Source organism: Aulonocara sp. 'chitande type north' Nkhata Bay, linkage group LG6 (assembly GCF_057382095.1).
Source record: "Aulonocara sp. 'chitande type north' Nkhata Bay isolate Kocher_YH1m ecotype deep benthic linkage group LG6, A_spYH_male_GT1.1, whole genome shotgun sequence".
Taxonomy (NCBI): Eukaryota; Metazoa; Chordata; class Actinopteri; order Cichliformes; family Cichlidae; genus Aulonocara; species Aulonocara sp. 'chitande type north' Nkhata Bay.
Genome location: NC_141349.1, coordinates 29,636,671 through 29,658,203, shown reverse-complemented (window position 1 = coordinate 29,658,203; position 21,533 = coordinate 29,636,671). Strand labels below are relative to the sequence as shown.

Here is a 21,533-nt window from a genome sequence, read left to right as displayed (position 1 = left end):
AACTAAAAATCAAAGCGTTCAGACGACAGGAGGATAAAACAAAAGTGCTATTTCTGCATCAAACAAACATCAACACGTTGGACTGAACAGCCACGGAATCATTATGTTGTTCTATGGTATACAACAGCGCTAACACACATCAGAGCTGAATTCGTTTCAGTCCGTCAGGCAACGCCATCTGGTCATTATCATCTCCACGGGGCAACGTGACCGTAAATAGAAAAATGCCTGGGATGTGAGACATAATGGCACATGAAGTACACAAAAAAAACATCCAGAGGCAACAGATGGGAAGGCCACTTTTCATTTACTTTGTTAACTATTAATGGGCAGGGCTTCACGTCGTGTGAGGTCCACTTTTAATTTACATATTTCCACTGCATTTTCTAATACATAAGGCTTGTAACAAGAAGCCAACACTTACAGTAAAGCTGTGCTTAATGACAGCGCTTAAGTAAGTTTTTTGTCTAGATTGGAGTAGTTTAAATATATTTTTATTTTATGCTCCAACTATATGCTGTTGCTCAGTTAAATATTTTATGCAATGATCATGTCATTGATGTATTTTAGCACACAGTGCACACTGTACACAGTATCTAATAACTATAGCAATAAAATGAAATACTACACAAAGTAAAGGACAAGAGCCTGAAGAAGACCACTATTTAAGTTTATGCAAGTAACACCTGCTATGCTGACAATCTTGTAATTTCAGAAACTATTAATGCACTGAAATGTATTCTTAAGAATACAATCCAATGCGTACAAAGCAACCTGAGCCTAACAACAGGATACAGTTTATCTTGTGATTTAACTGAACTACCTTTGACTCGTCTGAAAGCGATCAAATCAAGCTGTGAAATTGCGTTTCTACAAATTTAAATTCCCCAGCACAGACTTCCTCCCATTGTTTTAGTCCACAGCTGAATTCCCACAGCGCTTTGCTCTGGGACACAGCAGTCCCCAGATGAAAGCAAACGAGTGCATATTAAAAATATGAGCAGCTGGGACAGGTTGCAGTGTTCTCTAGAGCTTGCCGTGTTTCCACGCTGCTGCGTAACTTAACAAACCAGGTAGGCTGTGAGACGATGTCAATCTCCTGGAGGGGAATTTAGAAAGGCTCACAAGTCTGATTCACACCCAAGGAACAAACTGAAAGCAGGCAGGATTAATTCTTAGACAGCTAGAGGCATACTTGCTAGTAATAGCCACACTAGTGAATAATAAAGGCTGAGGAGCTTAAGTCACATTTCTTTTGTTTGCTTGATTTTTGTTTATTATCTCAACTTCCAAATTATTATATGCAATGGCAGCTGCTGCTAATCAAACGATAACCTTACCTGAAAGCTGACCTTCAATTCCTCTGTTCATTTTAAGTAAAGATGATCTTATGGACAATGTTTGGTTTCGCAAAAAATTCATGGTGCGTTTTGTATGCACCATGAATTCATCACCTGAGATGGCTGTTTATCATTCTACGAATGCATTCTTATATTATTTATTGCAAATGAGTTACTGATAGCAATTTATGGTGAATAAGACATCAGAGCTTTTATCATCAGAAATTATGTTCATATATTGGATGACCATGTCTAATCAAGATGAACTCTATGACGAATAAATACAACAGATAAGATAAAACTGCCCATCGTGCTGCCACCAAAGAAAATGTCAAAATGCTGCTTAATGAAATAAATTACCTGATTATTTGTGTGCATTTCTTTCCTTATACTATCAAACCTGAGGTACTACTTCCTTCCACTGAAGTACTCTGCGACTCTTTGGAATAATAATCAGGCTCTACTCAGACAATATTTTCTATGCTATGCTTATCATGTATCCACTCTCATATAGCGCCTCCTTTCTCTGCCTGAAGTGGCCCTTTACACTGATTTACATACTCTGAAATCATTGGTTGTCAAGATGTTGTACTTCAACAGGCTGCCTTGAGCTGATTGGCTGCAATCGCAGGGGTGGGCCACTGAGCTCTCTCACCAAAACAGGCATAAAAGGCAGTGTGTGTAGGTTTAGGGCACAGTGAAGCACCCAATAAGCAGCTTCGACAGGGAGCTTAAAAACTATCAGGTGAAAAAACAAAAAGGAAAGAAGCTCAGGAACAAGAATTTTCAAACTGCACATGGAGAGATTTCCTTGAGAAAATATTTAGGTTAAAGATTACTGACAGGTTTAATATTTGCAAGTGCATTAAATAAGACACTTTTTGGGACATTTTCTTTTCTCAATTGGGCCAAGAAAGAAAAATAAGACATGTCTCTGGAGGTGAAGGAGAAGACACACGTGCGCCTAGTGTTTCTGGGAGCAGCAGGCGTGGGGAAGACGGCCCTTATCAGACGCTTTCTCCAAGACACCTTTGAACCCAAACATCGGCGTACTGTGGAGGAGCTGCACAGTAAAGAATATGACATTGGCGGGGTCAAGGTCACTGTGGAAATCCTGGACACCAGCGGTAGCTACTCCTTCCCCGCCATGCGCAAGCTCTCAATCCAAAGCAGTGATGCCTTCGCACTGGTGTACGCTGTGGATGACCCAGAATCACTGGAGGCTGTCAAGAGCCTCCGAGATGAGATTCTTGAGATCAAAGAGGACAAGTACACACCAATCGTGGTGGTGGGAAACAAGGTGGACAGAGAAGAGGAGCGTCAAGTGTCCAACGAGGATGTGCTATCAACTGTAGAGATGGACTGGAACAACAGTTATGTGGAAACTTCAGCAAAGGAAAATTCCAATGTCGTTGAAGTGTTCAAGGAGCTCCTGCAACAGGCAAACCTTCCTAGCCGCCTCAGCCCCGCACTACGTCGACGCAGGGAGACCATTCCAAAAGACACCGATTTTCGGCCACCCATGAACAAGACCAACAGCTGTATTTTGTCATAGTGAGTGTCACAGGAGGGGAGATGGTGTTTTGATTCACAAAAAGCCAGGGTGGATGAGAATATGGAAGGTATGTTGTGAAACTCAGTGGTGCTGGACAGAGAGAACGAGAGAGAAACCTGGACATCATAAGAGCTGCCTGGCTGGGATTATGGACACACACAAACACACACAAAAAACACTTCAGGAAGAAGAAAATAAGTACAGACCGAACCTAAACAGACTGCTACCTTATGAATATCTGTGAACCTAAAATTAAATGGAGAGAATGAATTAGATGTGCACTTGATGTAACGCTGTTGTTGCTTATTTGGTGACATGCTGCTGGTGTTCAGATCACTGTAAAGCTATTGCATTTCCTCATGTTAAGCTATCTGGACTGTTGCTATCCTTTGTTTACTAAGGGGAAGTATGTGTATATATGTATCAGGTGTGGTCACTGCAAAAGTTGTATATCTCATATAATTTTTTTTTTAACTTAGTGATTCACCTGTAGCACATGATACTGTTTGAATTTTTTTTTAACTGGGATTTTCTACTAAGCATAACATTACCCTTGCATTAAAAAAAACTGTGGTCAAATGGAAATATAAATGCACTTTTCATTTTGATGTGGCCATTCAAAATGCTTGTTTTTATAAATTTCATTTTTTTATCATCACATGTATTCATATATTTTTTAGCTGTTTATTTAACAAATGTATGTGGAATAGTGTCTTTAATGTGTAATAAAAGCGAAAAGCAACACTTGTGAAAATGTTTCCGTTTCTGTAAATAAACATACCTAGGTACATAATTAAAGACATGAAAAATAGATAAGCATTGATATGTATGTGAAGAAGTACAATGTCAATTTTATTCCACCCATGCAATTCAGAGGGGCTGGACCCTTTACCACCTTTCATAGGGCGAATGATAGGCATACACCCTGCACAAATCACCAGCCTGTCACAAGGCTAACACAGAGCGACAGACAACTATTCACAGCTACAGCCAATTTCAAAATGCTCATGCATATCTTAAACTGAAATGCCCCAGCAGGCCAGTGGATTTAAACTCAGGGCTTTCCTTCTATGATGCAACAGTGTTAACCACAGCACCGGAATTATTATTTACATTAAAGGATGTCAGGAGGTTACAAATGAATAAGGTAGTAATAAGGTCACAAAATAAGCAAAAAGACAATAGAAACCGTGCTGATAAAAAGTAGTGTATACATAAAGTTGGAAGCCAAAAAGAAGACTTTTTACAGCAAAAATTATTTTCTAGAACATGTTTTGGAGTCTTATAGCCCTCTTATAACACAAAAAGCTAAACTGAAAGGTATAATTACATAATATGAGATGGTTAAATATGATGCAGTAAAGCTTAGAAGCATCTCTTTGTTAATGCCATGCATACATTATAGGACCGTAAAGACTGTTTGTTTTGGGTGAGGCCCCAGCATGTTCCCTCTACCATTCCCTTTGCATGGGCAGTCATAAAATTACAAAATTAAGTATTCACTGTTCTTGTTACTCATTTTCTTGTGACAAGTGATTTAAACAAAATAAAAAATGAGAACATTCGGTAAAAGCAATTGTGATTAGCACAATTTGTGCTCTAAATTTCTTAACTGCACACGCCTGCCAGTATTTTCTGACCTCTGTTGCCATCTGCTGGTGAAAAACACACATTACATTAACTGAGGCCTCAATGTGGGTACGCTATATTTACTGTGGTACCTGCAAACAAGGTTATATACAGGTTAAATACAACCTTTAAAAACAGACATATTTAAGGCAGGCCTATTGAGGAAAATGATTTTATGTATGACACCAAAACACCTGCAGCCAAATCTATAAAAAAAAATAAAAAATAAAAAAAAAGACTTTACGTCTCCTGGAACTACGTGTTAAGATGAAAGCAACTTTAGCATATGTTAGTAAGGTCAGCACTACTGTCTCCACCCCTGAGACAATGGTAGACAAAGTTAAGCAAAACAAATGAAGCCTCTCATTAGCATCACAACATTTGAATACTGAACAGTTGAACAGTTGTGCATTACTACTGTGTAGCTGTGACAACGCAGATCATTATGCAGTTCCTGAAATAGCTGTGCATGGTTCCCCTACATGCAACTGGGAGACAGTTGTAGTTCTGGTCCGAACACCCCCCCCCCCATTCAGATTAGACTGAACAAAGTTTCCTGTTTTAATTTGAGGAAGTGGCCTGGTAAACGTTTGTGGGCAGTTCCTCTTTCAGTCCACATTTAAACATTCTTCCGCACTCTGCTCTTGCTCATTTGCGAAGGAAGGGAGGCCTAACAGCTTCACAGTCATGCAGGTGTGTGCTTTTGTCATCTTGTTACATGGAGTTGTACTTTAATTTACACCAAGGAATAGCTTAGGCTCTTTAGAATACATGTACATATTTTATTATCCCACTGAGAATGCTTTACTGATGCTAAATGATCAGATTTACTGGGTTGGTGACTATTTAAACAGTTCTGACTTTTTCCAATAACACGTCTCTGCTCCTAGACTTGGTCAAAGCTCCTCAGCAGATTGAAGTGACTCTGAGGCGTTTAGAACAAGTTCAGGGTCTTGGACAGAAACACAAAGATTACGAAATGTCTACGTGGTGTCCGCATGTGAAAATGTCATGTTTCGATGAGTAACACACTTATAAATTTGCCTTTGCTTGAAATATGTTGAAAAAAAGTAAACTGAAAACTATATTCAATTTTAATTAATAAAAAGCAGCATCCACTATTAAAGTTTCTGCTTTACACTTGAAATTCTGATCATCTAGTTTACTTTACAATGCTTGCAAAAGATTTCTATTTGCAGAATTTATTTTAAAAAAGAAAATCTCAACGGCCTGGCTCCAAAACCACAAATCATTTTTCCCCTTCCTTAACTGGACTGCATTTCATTTCCTCCTAAGTATTGTGCGTTATCACATATGACAACTGTAAAAGTATTAATCATGAAGTACTGTAAACTAACTGCAGGTGGGTACTTCATGCTTTTCCATGCTTCACAAAAACAGCAGCCTGAACAGTGACTGAAACTGCTACCGAGAGTTTCAGTTCAGGTGTGAAGCGGCTTTACTGTAGTTTTCTGGCAGTTCCACAAAAATCTTCACACATCTAAAATACAAATGAATGTATATGAAAATGCCAGATGTGGTGTAGCGCTTTACTTCCCCACCCAGTTATTAGCATTTATCATTCTGAATCAAGATGGCATCAAAAAAATAAATAGAGATAAAAAATAAACATAAAAAAGCCCCATGAAGAACAGCTTTATTTGCCAAACGCTACAGTGTAATGAGAGGGTCCACGTGATACATCATTTGTGACATTTATGTTGTCAAGACTGCATGAAAGACACATTAGCGAAGTGAAACCATTGAGTAGTGTGTAAAGTTCTTCTGTGTAACAAAAATGAGAAATAAAGCAAAGTCTGAGTTTCATATGTAACATACAGTACACGGAGTCAGTTATTCTCTAAGGATTAACAGGAAAACCAACTGTAACAGCTTAAAAGCCGAGCTTAAAGCAAACTGGATTGGTCCTCAGTGTATGTGCTTACGAATGATGTAGCCTAAATGTACGTGTGTGTTGCCTCAGTCGTCCATAGCAATGTTGCGGAACAGATAGGCCATGGATTCTCCATTGTGGATGCGTCTGATCGCCTCAGCCAGGATCATACTGACGTCCACGGTTTTGATTTTTGGACACTGAAGCTTCTGGACCTCATGGGGAACAGTGTTGGTCACCACCACCTAAAAGCACAATGTACCCTTTTATTGCTGTATTTCACACAGGTACACAGGTTTTTTTGAACCACAATCTTACATTTTCTATTATTTAACAACACAGGAAGTTAAGGATAAATGCAGCTTTCTTTAGTAGTGCATTTTCAATTTTTTTGTTTGTGTGTGTCAAATGTTATTACATCTTGTAATTGCATGTTTACACATACATGTTAATAAAATTGTATTTTTCATTTTTAACGTTTGTTATGACTAAAAGCAATTCTTTCACCCCAACTCTCGAGCTTTGTTCTTTCTTAAGCTATAACACAAAACAACACCCAAGCATGAAAGCATAAAAAGATGAACAAATAAAGATTTAATATACACAAAACATTATGATTGTTAATTTCCCTTTTTGGGAAGGAATACATCTCATTAGACATATAGTAGATGGACATCACCACACACTTTATTAGCTGCAACCTGCTAGTACTGTCAGTGCGCCCGGGGTGGCTGTGGCCACAATGTAGCTTGCCATCACCAGTGTGTGAATGTGTGTGTGAATGGGTGGATGACTGGATGTGTAAAGCGCTTTGGGGTCCTTAGGGACTAGTAAAGCGCTATATAAATACAGGCCATTTACCATTTGATTCCTACTTCCTTCAGAAGTGCCTTAGTTCTTTGTCGCATAGATTTAACAAGGTTCTAGAAACATTCCTCAAAGATTTTGGCCCATATTGATATGATGACATCTCACAGTTGCTGCAGATTTGTCAGCTGCACATCTATGATGAGAAGCTCCCATTCCACATCCAAAAAGTGCTGTATTAAATAAAGATTTCGTGACTATGGAGGCCATTTGAGAGTATGAACTTAGGGCTGGGTGATATGGCCTAAAATCCATATCACGGTATAATTTGAAGCATGTGCGGTAACAATATATGTCGCGATATATTCTTTTCTTCTGTATAACATATTTTACACACTATAAGGCACACTCAAAATCCTTTAACTTTCTCAAAAATCGACAGTGTGCCTTATGTATGAATTCTGGTTGTGCTTACTGACCGCGAACCGATTTTATGTGGCAAACGGCGCGCAGAAATTTGTCAAAAATGTTTTAGTACAACTTTGGTAAGCTATGAAGGCGCACCGCTTGATGGATTGTTGGAGCATTACGGCTGCCGTAGTCAGGAGCCTTGCGGAGCCTTGCAGTTAAAAACTGTCTAAATTCTTTCATCTTTAATAAAATGATCGGCGTTGCTGCTTTACCAGGTGTAACAATTAAGTTTAACATCCAGGCATCCATGAAAACAGAATTTATTAAATTCAACGGAGTTAGAAGTTAGCAGGAAGTTAGCTCGCTAGCTTCCACCTAAACATGATATAGCATGTTCTGACTGAGAGATTTTTGAAAAAATTACAACGTACAGCTCTGCTATCACTTACAGCATAAATAAAGACAGAAAACTAAACAGCAGTGACTTTTGTAAGGTTACTGAAGTCAAACTAGCTGGTAAATAATAATGTGCTACAAACTTTTTACCACTCGATAAAAGTTCACGTGAGGGTTTCTGGTGGTTAGGGACAAATGCAATTGCATGGCAGAATATACTGCAACAACATGGGAATAGAGCAGCTGCGCGAGAATTCAGCACTAATGAATTAATGGTACAGAAGTGGAGGAAGCGCAGTTTTTGGCTTTCCCCATATTCCAAAAGTGCTTCGTCTCTTTGCTATTACTGTCGCCCGGCATAATTTGCAGATGATGTTGTTTGCAGCCGTTGCAATGTTTTCGACCAAAACAGGCACAGCTGGGTGACACCATCAACATGTGCTATCGCGGTAGAGCGGTATAGTCAAAATCTCTGCCGTTGGTCAAATTTATATCGTTTCTACCGTATACCGTTTATACCGCCCACCCCTACATGAACTCACTGTGACATTCTAGAAACCAGTTTGGGATAATTAGATACATTTGTAACAAGCAACATTAACTTGCAGCTCTAAGTATGCCAAGCAATTATTCCCCACACCATAAACATCACCACTACCCGCTTTGAAACGATGCAGAATGGAGCCACGCTTTCATGTTTACACTGAATTCTGACCCTAACGCTCCAGTGACGCAGCAGAAACCGAGGTGTAAATCAGTTTGGCCATTTTCCTTTGACATCAATAAAGCATTCTCTCCCAGAGAAGAGGAAGATGTCAGTAGATGAGCAATTTCTGAAAAACAGATGAGCAAATCTGGCACCACCAACCATTCTATCACTTAAAATCATTAAATCACCTGTTTGATGCCCAGTTTGAAATTCAGCAGGTCATCTTGACCAAGTTTACATGCCTAAACGCACTGAGACACGGCCATGTGCTTGGCTGATTAGACAGTAGTGTTGAATGAATGTGTGTACCTAATAAAGTGGCCAGTGAGTGCATACCTAGGATGAGACTGCTTCAAAGGTTTGGTTGTGATATTTTTCACCCATTAATTTTGCTTTTACAGAAAGAGTACAGCAGATCTCTAATGCTGATGCGTTTCCATGGACTGCTAAAAGTTAATGTCAGTAACGGGTAATTATAATCAATTATACCAAGTGCACATTATTTTACCTCATCAATAGCAGATTCTTCTATTAGTCTCGGAGCCTCTGCTGACAGCAAGCCATGTGTAGCCATGACGTAGATCTTGTAGGCTCCCCTCTCCTTCAGAATTTCTGCTGCTGCAACAAAGTCTTCCACATCGTCTATAATATCATCCTAAGAAAATGCCCACACATACAGACAAAAACTGAATTTCAGCATTTACATTTTGGTGTAAACAAAAAGAAGCCTTTCCCCTGTAGCTTATGCAGTGGCATTACTAACCATATTTGAAATCCTTTATTGGAAAGATGATTATTTATTGTTAATTTATTGAAAATTAACAATAGATTCTGAACACGGAAAAGATATGATCACACTGCACTTTTTTATAAACCCCCCACTAAAGCTGTTTCCTACCAATACATAGATGTATGAGATGCCATTATTCAGTTAAAATAGTAGTTTTAAGATAATCACATAAAACTTAGAGCTCTTACAACAATGATGGCAATTCGGCCTCCTACGTCGCCAACAACACTGATAGGGGGCTTCTCCTTTGCCATCATCACTAAAAGACACAAAAATATTAGCATTGCTCTCTGGAAAAAAAGACGGGTCTTTTCTTTTAACCCAAATCAGAGGAAGCTTATTGGAATGAAGTAAAGTTAATGAACATTTGGTGAGAAGGGATTTGGTTAAAACCTGCAAACACCATGCAGACAGCTTTAACCCAATAAGCTTCAGCTACCACAGTACCATTCAAACTGTTAAGATTTTGGCAAAATATATAATTCCACAGTTTTCACATTTGTGCTTCCAACTAAATCCAAACCAAGACGTACAGCTGCTTTTGGTACAGTGGTAGATATGACTGCAGAACTGGGTTTCCCTTTGAAAACAGACCAGAATCGATTCTTATTTGTAATCCAAAACACTATTTACAACCATAAGAATATAAAAAGGTTCATCTTGGAGATTCACTAAGGGTCATCGGAAATTTAAGTTGCTCAACCCAAACATAACATTAAAATGTACCTGAAGGGATTTCAAGCAACAAGTGATTCAGGTCTAGAACTCAACACGTCTTATTTGTTGCGTTTCCCACGTGGAAATCCCAATAATGTCAAAAATCAGATGTACAAAGGCTACTGTGCAAAATATACATTTTAAAATAGTTATTTCTGGATTGAGAAGGAAGTCATGAAACTAAAGTCTTAACACTATTTAGACGTTTTGGACAGAAAGAATCACGCAGAATCTGACACCTAAAACTCAAAAACAGAAACTTGAAACAAGAGGATGTAATCACAGTGCAAAACATAACTATCAAAGGGTGGTGTTATTGTTTGTCAGGATTTCTTTCACGTTAAGCAATAAATGAACAATAGTTTTGAGTTAACACTAAAATGCTAATATGCCTAGAGCAGGGGTGGGCAACTCCAGGCCTTGAGTCCCGGTGTCCTGCAGGTTTTAGATGTGTCCTTGGTCAAATACAGCTGATTCAAATTGCTAAATGGCCTCCTCAACATGTAATGAAGTTCTCCAGAGGCCTGGTAATGAACTAATCATTTGATTCAGGCGTGTGTTGACCCAGGGTGATATCTAAAACCTGCAGGACACCGTCACTCGAGGCCTGGAGTTGCCTATCCCTGGCCTAGAGGCTTTTCTTCAGCCCATAATTTAATACTTTATTCATAATATCAGAAATTTAAGAGTTTCTCACTCGGGTAACGATTATTAATTTTATAAGAATCGATATTATTTTAACAGATGATGCAAAAACGAAGGCTTCCAGCAATTACCATGATCACTCATGAGACACTGTGGCTCAAAGATGAATATCAAGACAGTGCATTTCACTCAGTGTATGTGAAATTCACTGTAAATAACTTTGTAGGTCAAAAAATGACTCACAGTATTTAATGTTGACATGGTATGGGGTATAACCCTTCTTTTGCTGCACCAAATGGTTTCATTAACGTCAATTTGAAATGCCGTATTCATCTTTCAGAACAGTGTGTGATAGGAAAAAATAGTGATTTAATCCTAAAAAGAGGAAAGCTCATTCAGGTTCTACAGGTGACCAGCACCACTTAGAAGTGGAAGCCTTCAGCAACTCACTGTCACTCCATGCAGGGAAGCATAAACAATCAATAGGAGGCAAGAGTGGATTCAGGCAATATTATCATACTTGGAAGCTCTATCCCAGGGAATGGGACCTGTCTGCTGCTTGCTGTGGAAAAGGATAGGATGGTACAAAACATTATGGCATGGTTAGACAAATAATTAAATTACCCCTCCCAAAAAATTATTCTAAAAACTCAGAGCAGACTTAGAAGGTCTGACATTTTATGTAATCAATGCAAAGTGAAATTGGGGGAGATGACATAAGAAGAGTCAGATTCAGCCCTTGCTGGAGACAGCAAAAAGATATTGCTGACATATTTCCAAGTTGAGGCGGGAGAACGGGGGAGATGGTTTAGCTGGAAGGAGAGTACATAGGGTGGAATGAGATGAGGGAAATAAATCTGGCGCTGAAATGAAGGAAGCGACGGTGGCAGGTAGCACCTGCAATATTTCACAGGTGGTTATAACAATGTCTGAGGCAGAGCTGGCCTGCAAGCTTTTGGGAAAACGTTATATTCTTACTGAAAATGTCATGTTTGAAAACACAATGTTTTAAACCTGAAATATACCATTGAGTTAGTGGTCAAAATAAATAATACGCAATGGGAGAGCCTCTCAGTCAGGACTCTGCCAGCGCTGTTTTACAGGGCAGCTCTCATGATTATTATGCACACGAAGGTAAGAATTGAGGAAGTCAAACATTAAAAGAACACTGCTGGTGTCTTGGCAAAGAATCAAAACAGGAACAGGGAGCTTGTGGAAGCTTTCTAACAATCAACATGAAAATAAAAATGAATTTTTCTAAAGACAGACAGTAACAAAAAACAGAGTTAGTAATAAAACAGTTTCCTTTCTCAGTAAAATTATAATACCTGTAAATGACCATCAAGGCTTCAAGAAAAAAAAAGAAAGAAAGAAAAGCAACAACAACAGATACAGATAGGTTTGCGCCATTTATCTTACATGGTAGCTCCAGGCCAGTGTGTCCTGTGATAGCACGAGACAAAGGGGGAGAATGTCGACCATCAGCCATATCAGACTCTGAGTGGTGGGCCTCCCCGTGTATCACTGCCAGCCCAAGTCGCAGCCTCTCAGCATAAGACTGAGCTCTAGGACAGACAAACATGCAGACACACAATGTCAAAGAAACTGACAAAAACAACACATAAAAAATACACAGAGAAAAGAGAGCAGAAAGAAGTTTGCAAAGGACAGAGATTACACCAACAAAGAAAAAGTGGTATACTGAAAACACAAAAGCACAATTAGGAGGCCATACAAGCGTTAGGCATTCTTTTGTTTCTTAATTTAGTCTCTAGCTTGTCCACACTTTCACTTTCAGCACAGTTCTTCTTATTCCCATTGCTTGAAAGTTACTATAAAAAAAAAAAACCCTAGAGCACCAAGATCGTTAACATGTATATTGCATTTATAGTGTTGGGAATTATTTTTATAACATTCAGATCCTTACAAGTCATATATGTGTAGTAGCTGATCACAAAATGAACATCGACATTAAGTCTTTGTTATGTGTATGTTATCATTTGCAAATAAACTTTGCTAAACAATTTTAAGTGCAGTGGCACATGGGGGTTACTGGAATGTGCTGTCATGCATGTCTTTAAACAAGTAACTGTAATGCTAACAGAGCCTGTAGGTGATTGCTTTGTCTTGCACAATTAATATGTAGCATGCAAAGAAGAACCATAAATATTAGGGGTGCAACGATATTCGTATCGATATTGAACCGTTCGATACAGTGCTTTCGGTTCGGTACGCATATGTATCGAACAATACAACATTTGTAATTTATTTTATCAACTTTCCTTCTGACGATGCTGTCTGTGTTGAGCGCTCAGTGAATCTGTGTTCGACTACTCCGCCTAGGCTGCACTGTCGAGCGCAGATCCACTGAGCGCTCAACACAGACAGCATAGTCAGAAGGAAGAGCGCAGGGCAAGCTAGAGAGACAGAAGTTAAGCTCTACTTGCAACAGGCAAATTGAACCTCATTCAGATCTGGCGTTTGGAATTATTTTGGGTTTCATGTGACGTATGACCCTGAAGGTAAGCGAGTCATGGACTAAAGTAAAACAGTATGTTGGATGTGCCATGCAATGCTCAATTACATTGGTGTGAACTAGTGTGTTAGCGCAGTTAGCTCGTTAACGTGTTGGCCGTCTAGCCCCATGCACGGGGCGATCGGCGGTAGCTCGTTAACGGAGATTTGCCGTGTTGTGGCGTTAAGGTCATTTCAACGAGATTAACCTGAAAGCACTAGTGGGAACACAACGAATATGACTGCACATTTACGCCGACATCATCCTAGTGCAAAGACAAGTGGAAGCAGACAAAAAGCAAGCATGCTACTAACTTTAGCAGAGTCATTTAGACAGCTGTTAGCACATGATTCTCCTTATGCTGCTGAGAATATAGCCCAGAAGAAGCGGATAGTATAGCTTTTATTTTGGAAAGAGCCATTTCTCTGTAATAAACTCTCTTTTCCAAAGATGAGTGATTCCTCAATCAGATACAGGGCTTGCAATATCGCTAGCCCGACGTCCTGGAGCTAGCGATTTTTTTCAGTCAGGCTACCCTGCCCGTCGGGCTATTGTAGGAAAAATATATGTCAATGCTTTTGCATTCTTTCGGAAATGTAGCTGGGTAATTATGTCATTGGCATCGGTGAGCCACTGTCAATATGTGACATATTGAAGTCGCGTTTGAATTTGCGCTTGTTTTTTTGCTTTCACTTTGCAATCGTGCGAACTGTGTATAGAGAGCGACAGCACTGATCTGTGAGTGATGATAATTTGTGCACCAATTCCTCTGACATCGTCTTATTAATCGTTAGCTTACTATGCAAACATGACAAGTGAAATCTCCCGCAGCTTACACATGTGAGAGGTTGATCGCGCAGAGAATCGCTGAGCTTATGTGAGTGAGCGTGTAAAAGCATTTCAGTTCTGCTGAGCCAAATAAGACAGGTCAGGGTGAAGAAGTGACAGCCAAAGAAAAGCTTACCACAAAACGGAGAAGTTATGACAAATCAGACTATAAGGCAAAAAGAAAGTGCAGCTTTATGGTTTCATGGACAAAAGAATTTCTGTGGCTGCGATATGATGAGCTAAATAACCAGGGCTGCACATAAGTGGTCCGCAGGTGCGCATTCGCTGTCAAAATAAAAAACACGCACAAGGGTTAGGGTTAAATTTAAAAACTGTACTTTTGAGTTAAAATATATATTTATAATTTTAATAAATGACAAATTAAAAATGCATGAACATTTTTTTGTATCGAAAAAATATCGAACCGTGACACCAAAGTATCGAACCGAACCGAACCATGAATTTTGTGTATCGTTGCACCCCTAATAAATATGTTTTAATATTACTTTCTTAAATTAGCATACATGCCAGTATGTTCATACATGAGCAAAGCAATCAAATGGTGCAGGCCCACAGTGTTAATAGCTCCGAAACCTATGATTGGTAAACCTATGATTAGTGATTTTTTTTTTTCTTTAACAAAAAAAAAAAAAAAAAAAAAAAAAAGGATGTCATGTTCTGTGAATGCAACTAACAGCAGTCATGATTTAATAAAGCTACTACACAATTCAGTCTGTGACAATGGCAAAAACTGTGGAACGTGCTTGCTCTGAAGAGAATTGTGCACAGTGCATGTAGTGAACACCTGAAACATTAAGAAGATCATAAAAGGATGAAAAGGTTTCAATAGGTTAGTTATGTAAGCTGCTTACTGGACTAGCTTTCACAGTATATTAACAGAAGGACCCACACACCAGGCAGGCCCCTATAGGGACTTTAGTATCCATGTGACTTTGAGCACAAGACTCAAGTATGAGGAAGAACCTCGTGCTTGAAAACATCCTACAGTTTATAAAAACCTGGCTGCACCATTAATTCAGTTTTTACATTTTGAGTACTAAGGTGTGTGTGTAGCTTTTATCTGATTTTTTTCTAGCTCACAAAGGGTAACACTTTAAGGCAAAAAAAGTCAAGAGAAACAGCTTTCCAAGCTCCTTAGACAAGAGAAACAGTACTAATGCATTTCATAATAGCAACTTTAAAGATATCGGCATTGTCAGACTTGCCAAATTACCTCTTAGCAGCCGAGGGGGACTTTGCAACAATGACAGCATTTCTGTAATTTGGGATCTGAAGAGAAAAAAAAAAACACTCTTGACCTCTAACCATTTATACATAACAGTAAAACACTATTTGTGTGTATGTTTGATGAGGAGGCACATCTTGTTGAGCCTACGGTATAAAGCAACCTAACCTCCTCTTGAATGTACTGGATGAGGAAAGGGGAAGCTCTCAGGTTGTCAACAGGGAAGTTAAAAAAGCCTTGGATTTCTTTCTGGTGAAGATCCATAGTGATGATGTGAGTTAGCCCTGCAGTACAAACACATAACATATGTTTATGTGTGTGAGATTATATAGTTTCAGAAATGCCTGTAGCATGAAATTAAAGCTCTTCAAGATTGGTGACAGAAAAATAACATTTTGATTTGTTTAAAAGTTGATAGCTTCGCAAATTATTAAATCATTGGTTTTAAGCACAGTGAACTAAGACAACTGAGATAAGCAAATGGAATTAACAATAAAAAGGTAGGACGTTTTGTAAAACAATACATTTACATGTACAGTTTCTTACATCCCTAAGCCTGTACATACTGCACAAATTTTGAAACATTTGTCGATTTCACAACTTCTAGTGGCTGACTTATAATCACACAGGAAGATTGTTTCTACCAACTTGCAGGTATTTGTTTGCCATTTGGCACTTTGGAAGAAGCATAAACAGTATGACTGAGCAAGACCAGGAACATACTGAAAAACTAGACACTGAATAACATTCTGGCAGAAGACCATCCTATGAATCCTGCAAAAACACTAACTGCTATAGGTTATTGTGCTAAAAAACAAACATGAATGGAAACAGGCAACAAAGTATCACGTTTATTCACCTTTTGACTTTTTTTTTTAATTTACATTTTCAACCATTTTAAAAGGTCAACAAATCTTGTCTTCAGGCCCAGTAAGCAGGCAAGACAAGACTCCTCCTCGTTCTCAAGTTATCGCATTCAAAAACATGGGTGTCCACGCCACCCGCCTAGCCAGCAGGATGACGACAATCCCCCGCAGGCCTTTTACGGCTGAGGAGTAAAAACTGAGTCAGACTGGGGAAAAAAAAAAAAACCAACTAATTCAACCTGGTCCTGATAAAGCATCACTACTAAAACAATATTAACTATTCAAGCTACAGTTATAATGTACCTCCCCTCCTACTTTTAGTGTCATTGACTGTTTGTTGACTTTAATCTGCACTTTCTTTTACTGGGTATAAAAAAACATGATGACAAAGGAATTGAGAACAGCGTATATACCAGCTTTAGCTAACATGGATGCTAGCAGCTTGCAGACAATGGAGCCTCTCTTCCTCATCTTGCACTGCTTGCTGTAAGGAAAGTAGGGAATGACCCCGATGATGTTCTTGGCACAGGACGTCTTTAGGGCATAAGCCATAACAAGCAGCTCCATGACAGCTGTGTTGACATCTCTGAGCAACACAACATCAAAAGAAAGAAAGACATAAGAGACCATATCAGGTGCCACGGACTGTAAGGTACGGGTATGGAATATTGAATCTAGGGACAAAAAATACAGAACGATGCTTTATAATTATGAGATGAAAGAGACTGTTCGGTCTGCCATTAAACATTTGTTTGCAAACATCACGTCCACAGACAGTGCAAACACCACTGTATCTGAACAAAGGTTCACTTTTTTATTTGCATCGTTTACAAATAACCTGCACCATCGAAACAGGTTTTTCCTGTGAACCCGGAGAGAAGAACAGCTTTAAAAGTCAGCTAACGTAAATGACAAGTTTGACTCAGGAAAAACATTCGCACGTAAGAAAAGGTCTAACAGATGATCTATAGTAACTACAAATCAAAACTGTGCTGTGATGACGACTGTCAGGAAAGTTATTTATATTATTATTAGACCAGTTTGACTACTTTTGTTTTTGATGGCAAGACACAACATGTAGATAGGCAGGTGACTTATCTGCTGCCTCTGTGCACACTCAATAGGAGAAGCGCTAGAACTCGACAACACTGAATACCTCTGGTTGTTTTTTTAGAGCCAGTCTTTTTGTCATAGCAAAAGAATGACAAACAAGGTGGAAAACTCACCTCACATGACATGAAAAGGCAAACTTAACTGAGTCACAGCACAAAAATAGATATGCTTCGACTCCTGTTAGAATTCCTAGTAACTATCTGAGGTCATATCTAGATTTTAAAAAGCTGGCCATGTTATTGTGTTGCATAAAGGGCACGTGCTTATAACATTAAACTTTGAAAACACTCTGAGTTCAGTAATAAAGTACTTTAGAACATTAAATAAATAGATTAAGAGTTGTGTCTAATCAGAACTTTATTATTTTATCAAAGCATAAAGTTGTCTTAGCTGATGTGTTTACAGTTAATTGGTCATTTACATATCCAACAGAAAGTGATACATTTGCACTCATTTGGAGTCATCTTTTTCGGTTCCACCTAATCCAGCCAACCGTTCACTCTCACTTCTTGTAAAACATATACATTCACTGGCCACTTTATTAGGTTTGCCTAAGCATCTCAACAACTCAATGTCATGCAGACATGGTCAAAACCAGCTAACTTTTCAAGCTAATCTAAGCTTTTTTCATTTGTTTGTCCTTTTGTTTTTTCTAGCTCAATATTGGTGTCGCTGGATGATAGACATTTAAGAACACCAAATACTACCTTTAAAAGATGAATCATTTTTCTTTTTTTTTGCTAAAGACATCTGTCTCACCTGGGAATGGTCTGAATGATAAAGATGTCTTGTCCACGGACGGATTCTTTCACATCCACTCTAGTCTCTGAATAAAAAGCACAGTTTTTATGTATTCATGAGTTACTGTGGCAACAGGAAACCATAGTTCATTAATATTTGACATTAAATGCTTGGCCTCACCTGAATCTGACTCTTGATAAACCACTGACTTGCCCAACTCCACCCCCAAACGCCTGGGGGGAAAAAAAACAGAGTTAAAAAAAACATACCTTGGTGTACTGCACTAACTGAAGCGTGTAAATATTATTTTTGTACTAAGACACTATTTTCTGCCCAGCAGTTTGATAGCTCTCCATCTGAAGAACTTCAAGAACTAAAGTTTAAAATTATTACATTATTGTGTGGAAATAAACCTTATATTTTGGCTATCAACATCGTGTGTGTCAAAATCCATTTATCTAGGTGAAATGATCAGTTTCTTAAATGATTTTAAGAAATACATTTAATTAACAAATAATTTTGGTCACTGATAACTGACCTTTTCTATTTTCTGATATAAATTTAGAAGTTTGAACTTACTGGTGAGACAAAATTTCTTTACTTGCTTTATCCCCCTGGATCACATCATAAAAATTGTACTTTGTTTCTTTACCGTTAGTCTCAAAGGTAAACACCTCAATTTGGGCTCTGATAAGTTGGCGGTTCTTAAAATTTTTTTTTAGAAATCTTAACTAGAAGCTATTTAGGTCAAAAAGCAACAGCCAAAATGCAAGCAGAGAACCCATCAGTCTGTACTCTACACTGCTGCCTCACCCTGTTTGCATTCATAAATCTCAGACTTTTTCAATTTTTTGTTATGACAGTACCATAAAGTAGCCTAATCAAAACAGGGGATGAACATATGGGACATTTTTTCCCGTTCATAGAAAGATATATTTGTCTAACCAGGGAAGGTTTCAAGCATGTTGTTTTCCTTTCATCACATCCAGGGAAGAATAAAAATAAGGATGCTTTTGTTCCAGTCGTATTCACACCCAGCCTCTGAGTGCACGTTAGCATAAATATTCAGTACAGTATTCATTAATATTTTTCTCTCTATTTTCTCTGTTGTTTTTTAAAACCTTTGCTCCCCAAGAAAACACAAAATGAAAACGCAAGCATAATCTGGCTAAAAAAAAATCTCCTGCAACTTTGCCAAGCACTGAAAACTAAGAAACCTTGATTCTTTCCCCTCCCTACTGGGTGGGAAGTGCAACTTCCATCTGGCTATCTAACAAGGCTACAGGAGCAAAAAAACAAATAAAACAAAAACAACAAAAAAATAAAGGATGCTTTCAAATTACAGTAAGAGAACCACTTGTTTTTAACCAAAAGAAACACTGCCTCGTGTACATGCTCTATGAATCACAGCCAATTAAGTATTTTGCCTATCACAGTAATACCCAGTAGTAAATCTATACCATGCTTACTTCGAAGACAGACCTGGATCTGAAAAGCATACTCCCTTTGTAACAATGATTACCACTGACAGGTTTATCTCTCATTGCAGAAAAAAACCAGATTTGTCATTAGCTAATAAAAAAAAAAAAACTTCACTGTACAGTGCCGTCCTCAGTGTTTCGTTACTATGTAATAGCACTTCAAAATAAAATGATTTTTAGGAAAAGTGGCAGGTTTGGTTATGTTGACCATTGAGGTACATAAATTGGACCATACATAAATTCAAGTTTTACAGCCAATAAGCTGATTAAATAGTTACACAGCATGCAGTGACATCTGGAATCAGTTATCAAAAAGTAAGATAGGCAGTTTAGTTGAAGTAAACATCAATACTTTTGCAGATTTACTGTCACATCTTCAGGTACAATGAGGTGATGCATATCCACTTAATTGGATTTTCTTAAAATGTTCAGTGCAAAGTCTTTTTTTAATCTCCGTTTCTAAAGCTTTTATTCTTTGGTTCAGTATTTGCCATAAAACTTGTTGAAGTGTGTTAAAAGGATGTTTTGAACATGCATTACGTAATGTACGAATGTAGGCCATGTACACTGGGTCACACTACGCTGAGCAGTAACACCAACATCTTGTGGCGAGAGTAGTGTGATTGTCATGCCTTGGTCCACAGTTTTCACAATAGTGATTGTTTTTGTCGTACTGAATTAAAAACAACGTTAAGTCACACGCGTGCAGCTGTAACGTGGTGTTTTGACAGAGACTTGGCTTGCTAGCAAGGCCATGTCAACATCACACACGAATCAACATGACTGTGTACTCATCGTTATTAAATCGTTAAATATGTTGCAATGACACGAACACATTTAGTCAACAGTTATTAATTTCACTTACTCTGTTATCTTCTGGGCCAGCTCGGTGCATGCGGTGGAAGAGTTGGCAGAAAAAACACGGTAGCCACCTCTGGCAATGTTCATTTTCGTGTAACCATAGGACAGCTTTGGGGACTGAGACTGAGAAACCAAAGACCTGTGACCCCCAAAGCGTCTAACTGGCATGTTGGTTTGGACTCACTGTGGGCTCTGGTTTTGTTTATCTTAAAGTGCCCAATTTAGCTGAAAACCGACTACTATACTTGAATCTAGTTCGAGCACGTTTGAGATCTCAGCCTTGCGGACGATTCTTAAATTAATAAAAATACAATAAACACTAAAACGCTACAACCAAAAACACTGTGCATACGCTACACCAACAAAGAGCACATGCTCCACGTGTAATGTGGATGCAACGCTAGCGTTAGCGAATCAACGACCACCCACAAATCGCCAACCGCCACAGAAGCCCCCACTCTACCACAGTCCACAGCAGATGGAAAGCTGAGCTCTCCGTTTCCATGCGGTCACTTACGTTGTGACGCATTCAGAGCAAACGCGCTGCTTTTCGAAACTATTAAGGGAACTGAAAGGTGCCAAAAGCAGCCTTGGGTACAGCAACAACCCGCTACTGCAAACACGTCACCCGGATAATTAAAACGTAGCTGCGTTAAAACTTTCTGTATCTTAGCCGTCGCAGTAACAAAAAAACGCCACGTGCACAAGCTCATTGGATGTGGGAAAGTCTCGACTGACAGCCGGAGGCCCAATCAGAAAGAAGTTAGAAATAGCAGGCGTGCGTGATTAAATTTTTAACCAATCAGAAACCGGGATTCGTATTACCTAAAATTAAAGCGCAACGGAGTAAAAAAAGAAATGTGGTGGGAGCTGCGGGGATTGGTTTACCCCTCTGTCCCTGCACTGGACTGCAATGGGGAAAAAAAAGATTCTTGCTTTAAATCGTATGAGACAACGCTGGAGCGAGTGAGTAATCGCTCGGTGTAAGG

General features: G+C 38.8%; 1 protein-coding gene and 1 pseudogene across 2 annotated transcripts; one reads left to right on the top strand and one right to left on the bottom strand.

The window, feature by feature from the left end:
• Positions 1-2,037: 2,037 nt before the first annotated feature.
• Positions 2,038-3,639, top strand: LOC147328066 (GTP-binding protein Rhes pseudogene; annotated as a pseudogene).
• Positions 3,640-6,164: 2,525 nt separating this feature from the next.
• On the bottom strand, positions 6,165-21,274 carry LOC147328065 (phosphoribosyl pyrophosphate synthase-associated protein 1-like). Of its 2 annotated transcripts, XM_086296193.1 has the most exons (11): positions 20,549-21,274; positions 18,383-18,435; positions 18,221-18,287; positions 16,762-16,934; positions 15,651-15,766; positions 15,471-15,526; positions 12,313-12,458; positions 11,414-11,455; positions 9,720-9,790; positions 9,250-9,396; positions 6,165-6,663 (listed from the first exon to the last, which is right to left on the bottom strand). In XM_086296193.1, exons 1-11 carry the CDS (start codon positions 20,710-20,712, stop codon positions 6,505-6,507), a joined length of 1,194 nt encoding a protein of 397 aa, XP_086152319.1. In that variant the 5' UTR covers positions 20,713-21,274; the 3' UTR covers positions 6,165-6,504. The 2 variants fall into 2 exon arrangements, with proteins under 2 accessions (XP_086152319.1, XP_086152320.1); XM_086296194.1 differs by lacking the exon at positions 11,414-11,455 and having other exon boundaries at positions 20,549-21,273.
• Positions 21,275-21,533: the final 259 nt, after the last annotated feature.

Bases quoted from the DNA above. Each gene is read 5' to 3' on its own strand.
- LOC147328065 (XM_086296193.1), bottom strand. From the start codon at position 20,712: ATGCCAGTTAGACGCTTTGGGGGTCACAGGTCTTTGGTTTCTCAGTCT. The intron at 15,767-16,761 runs GTATATACGCTG...TTTGTACTGCAG, and splicing joins ATCCATGTTAGCTAAAGCTG to GGCTAACTCACATCATCACT. The intron at 15,527-15,650 runs GTTAGGTTGCTT...TTTTCTCTTCAG, and splicing joins TCCAGTACATTCAAGAGGAG to ATCCCAAATTACAGAAATGC.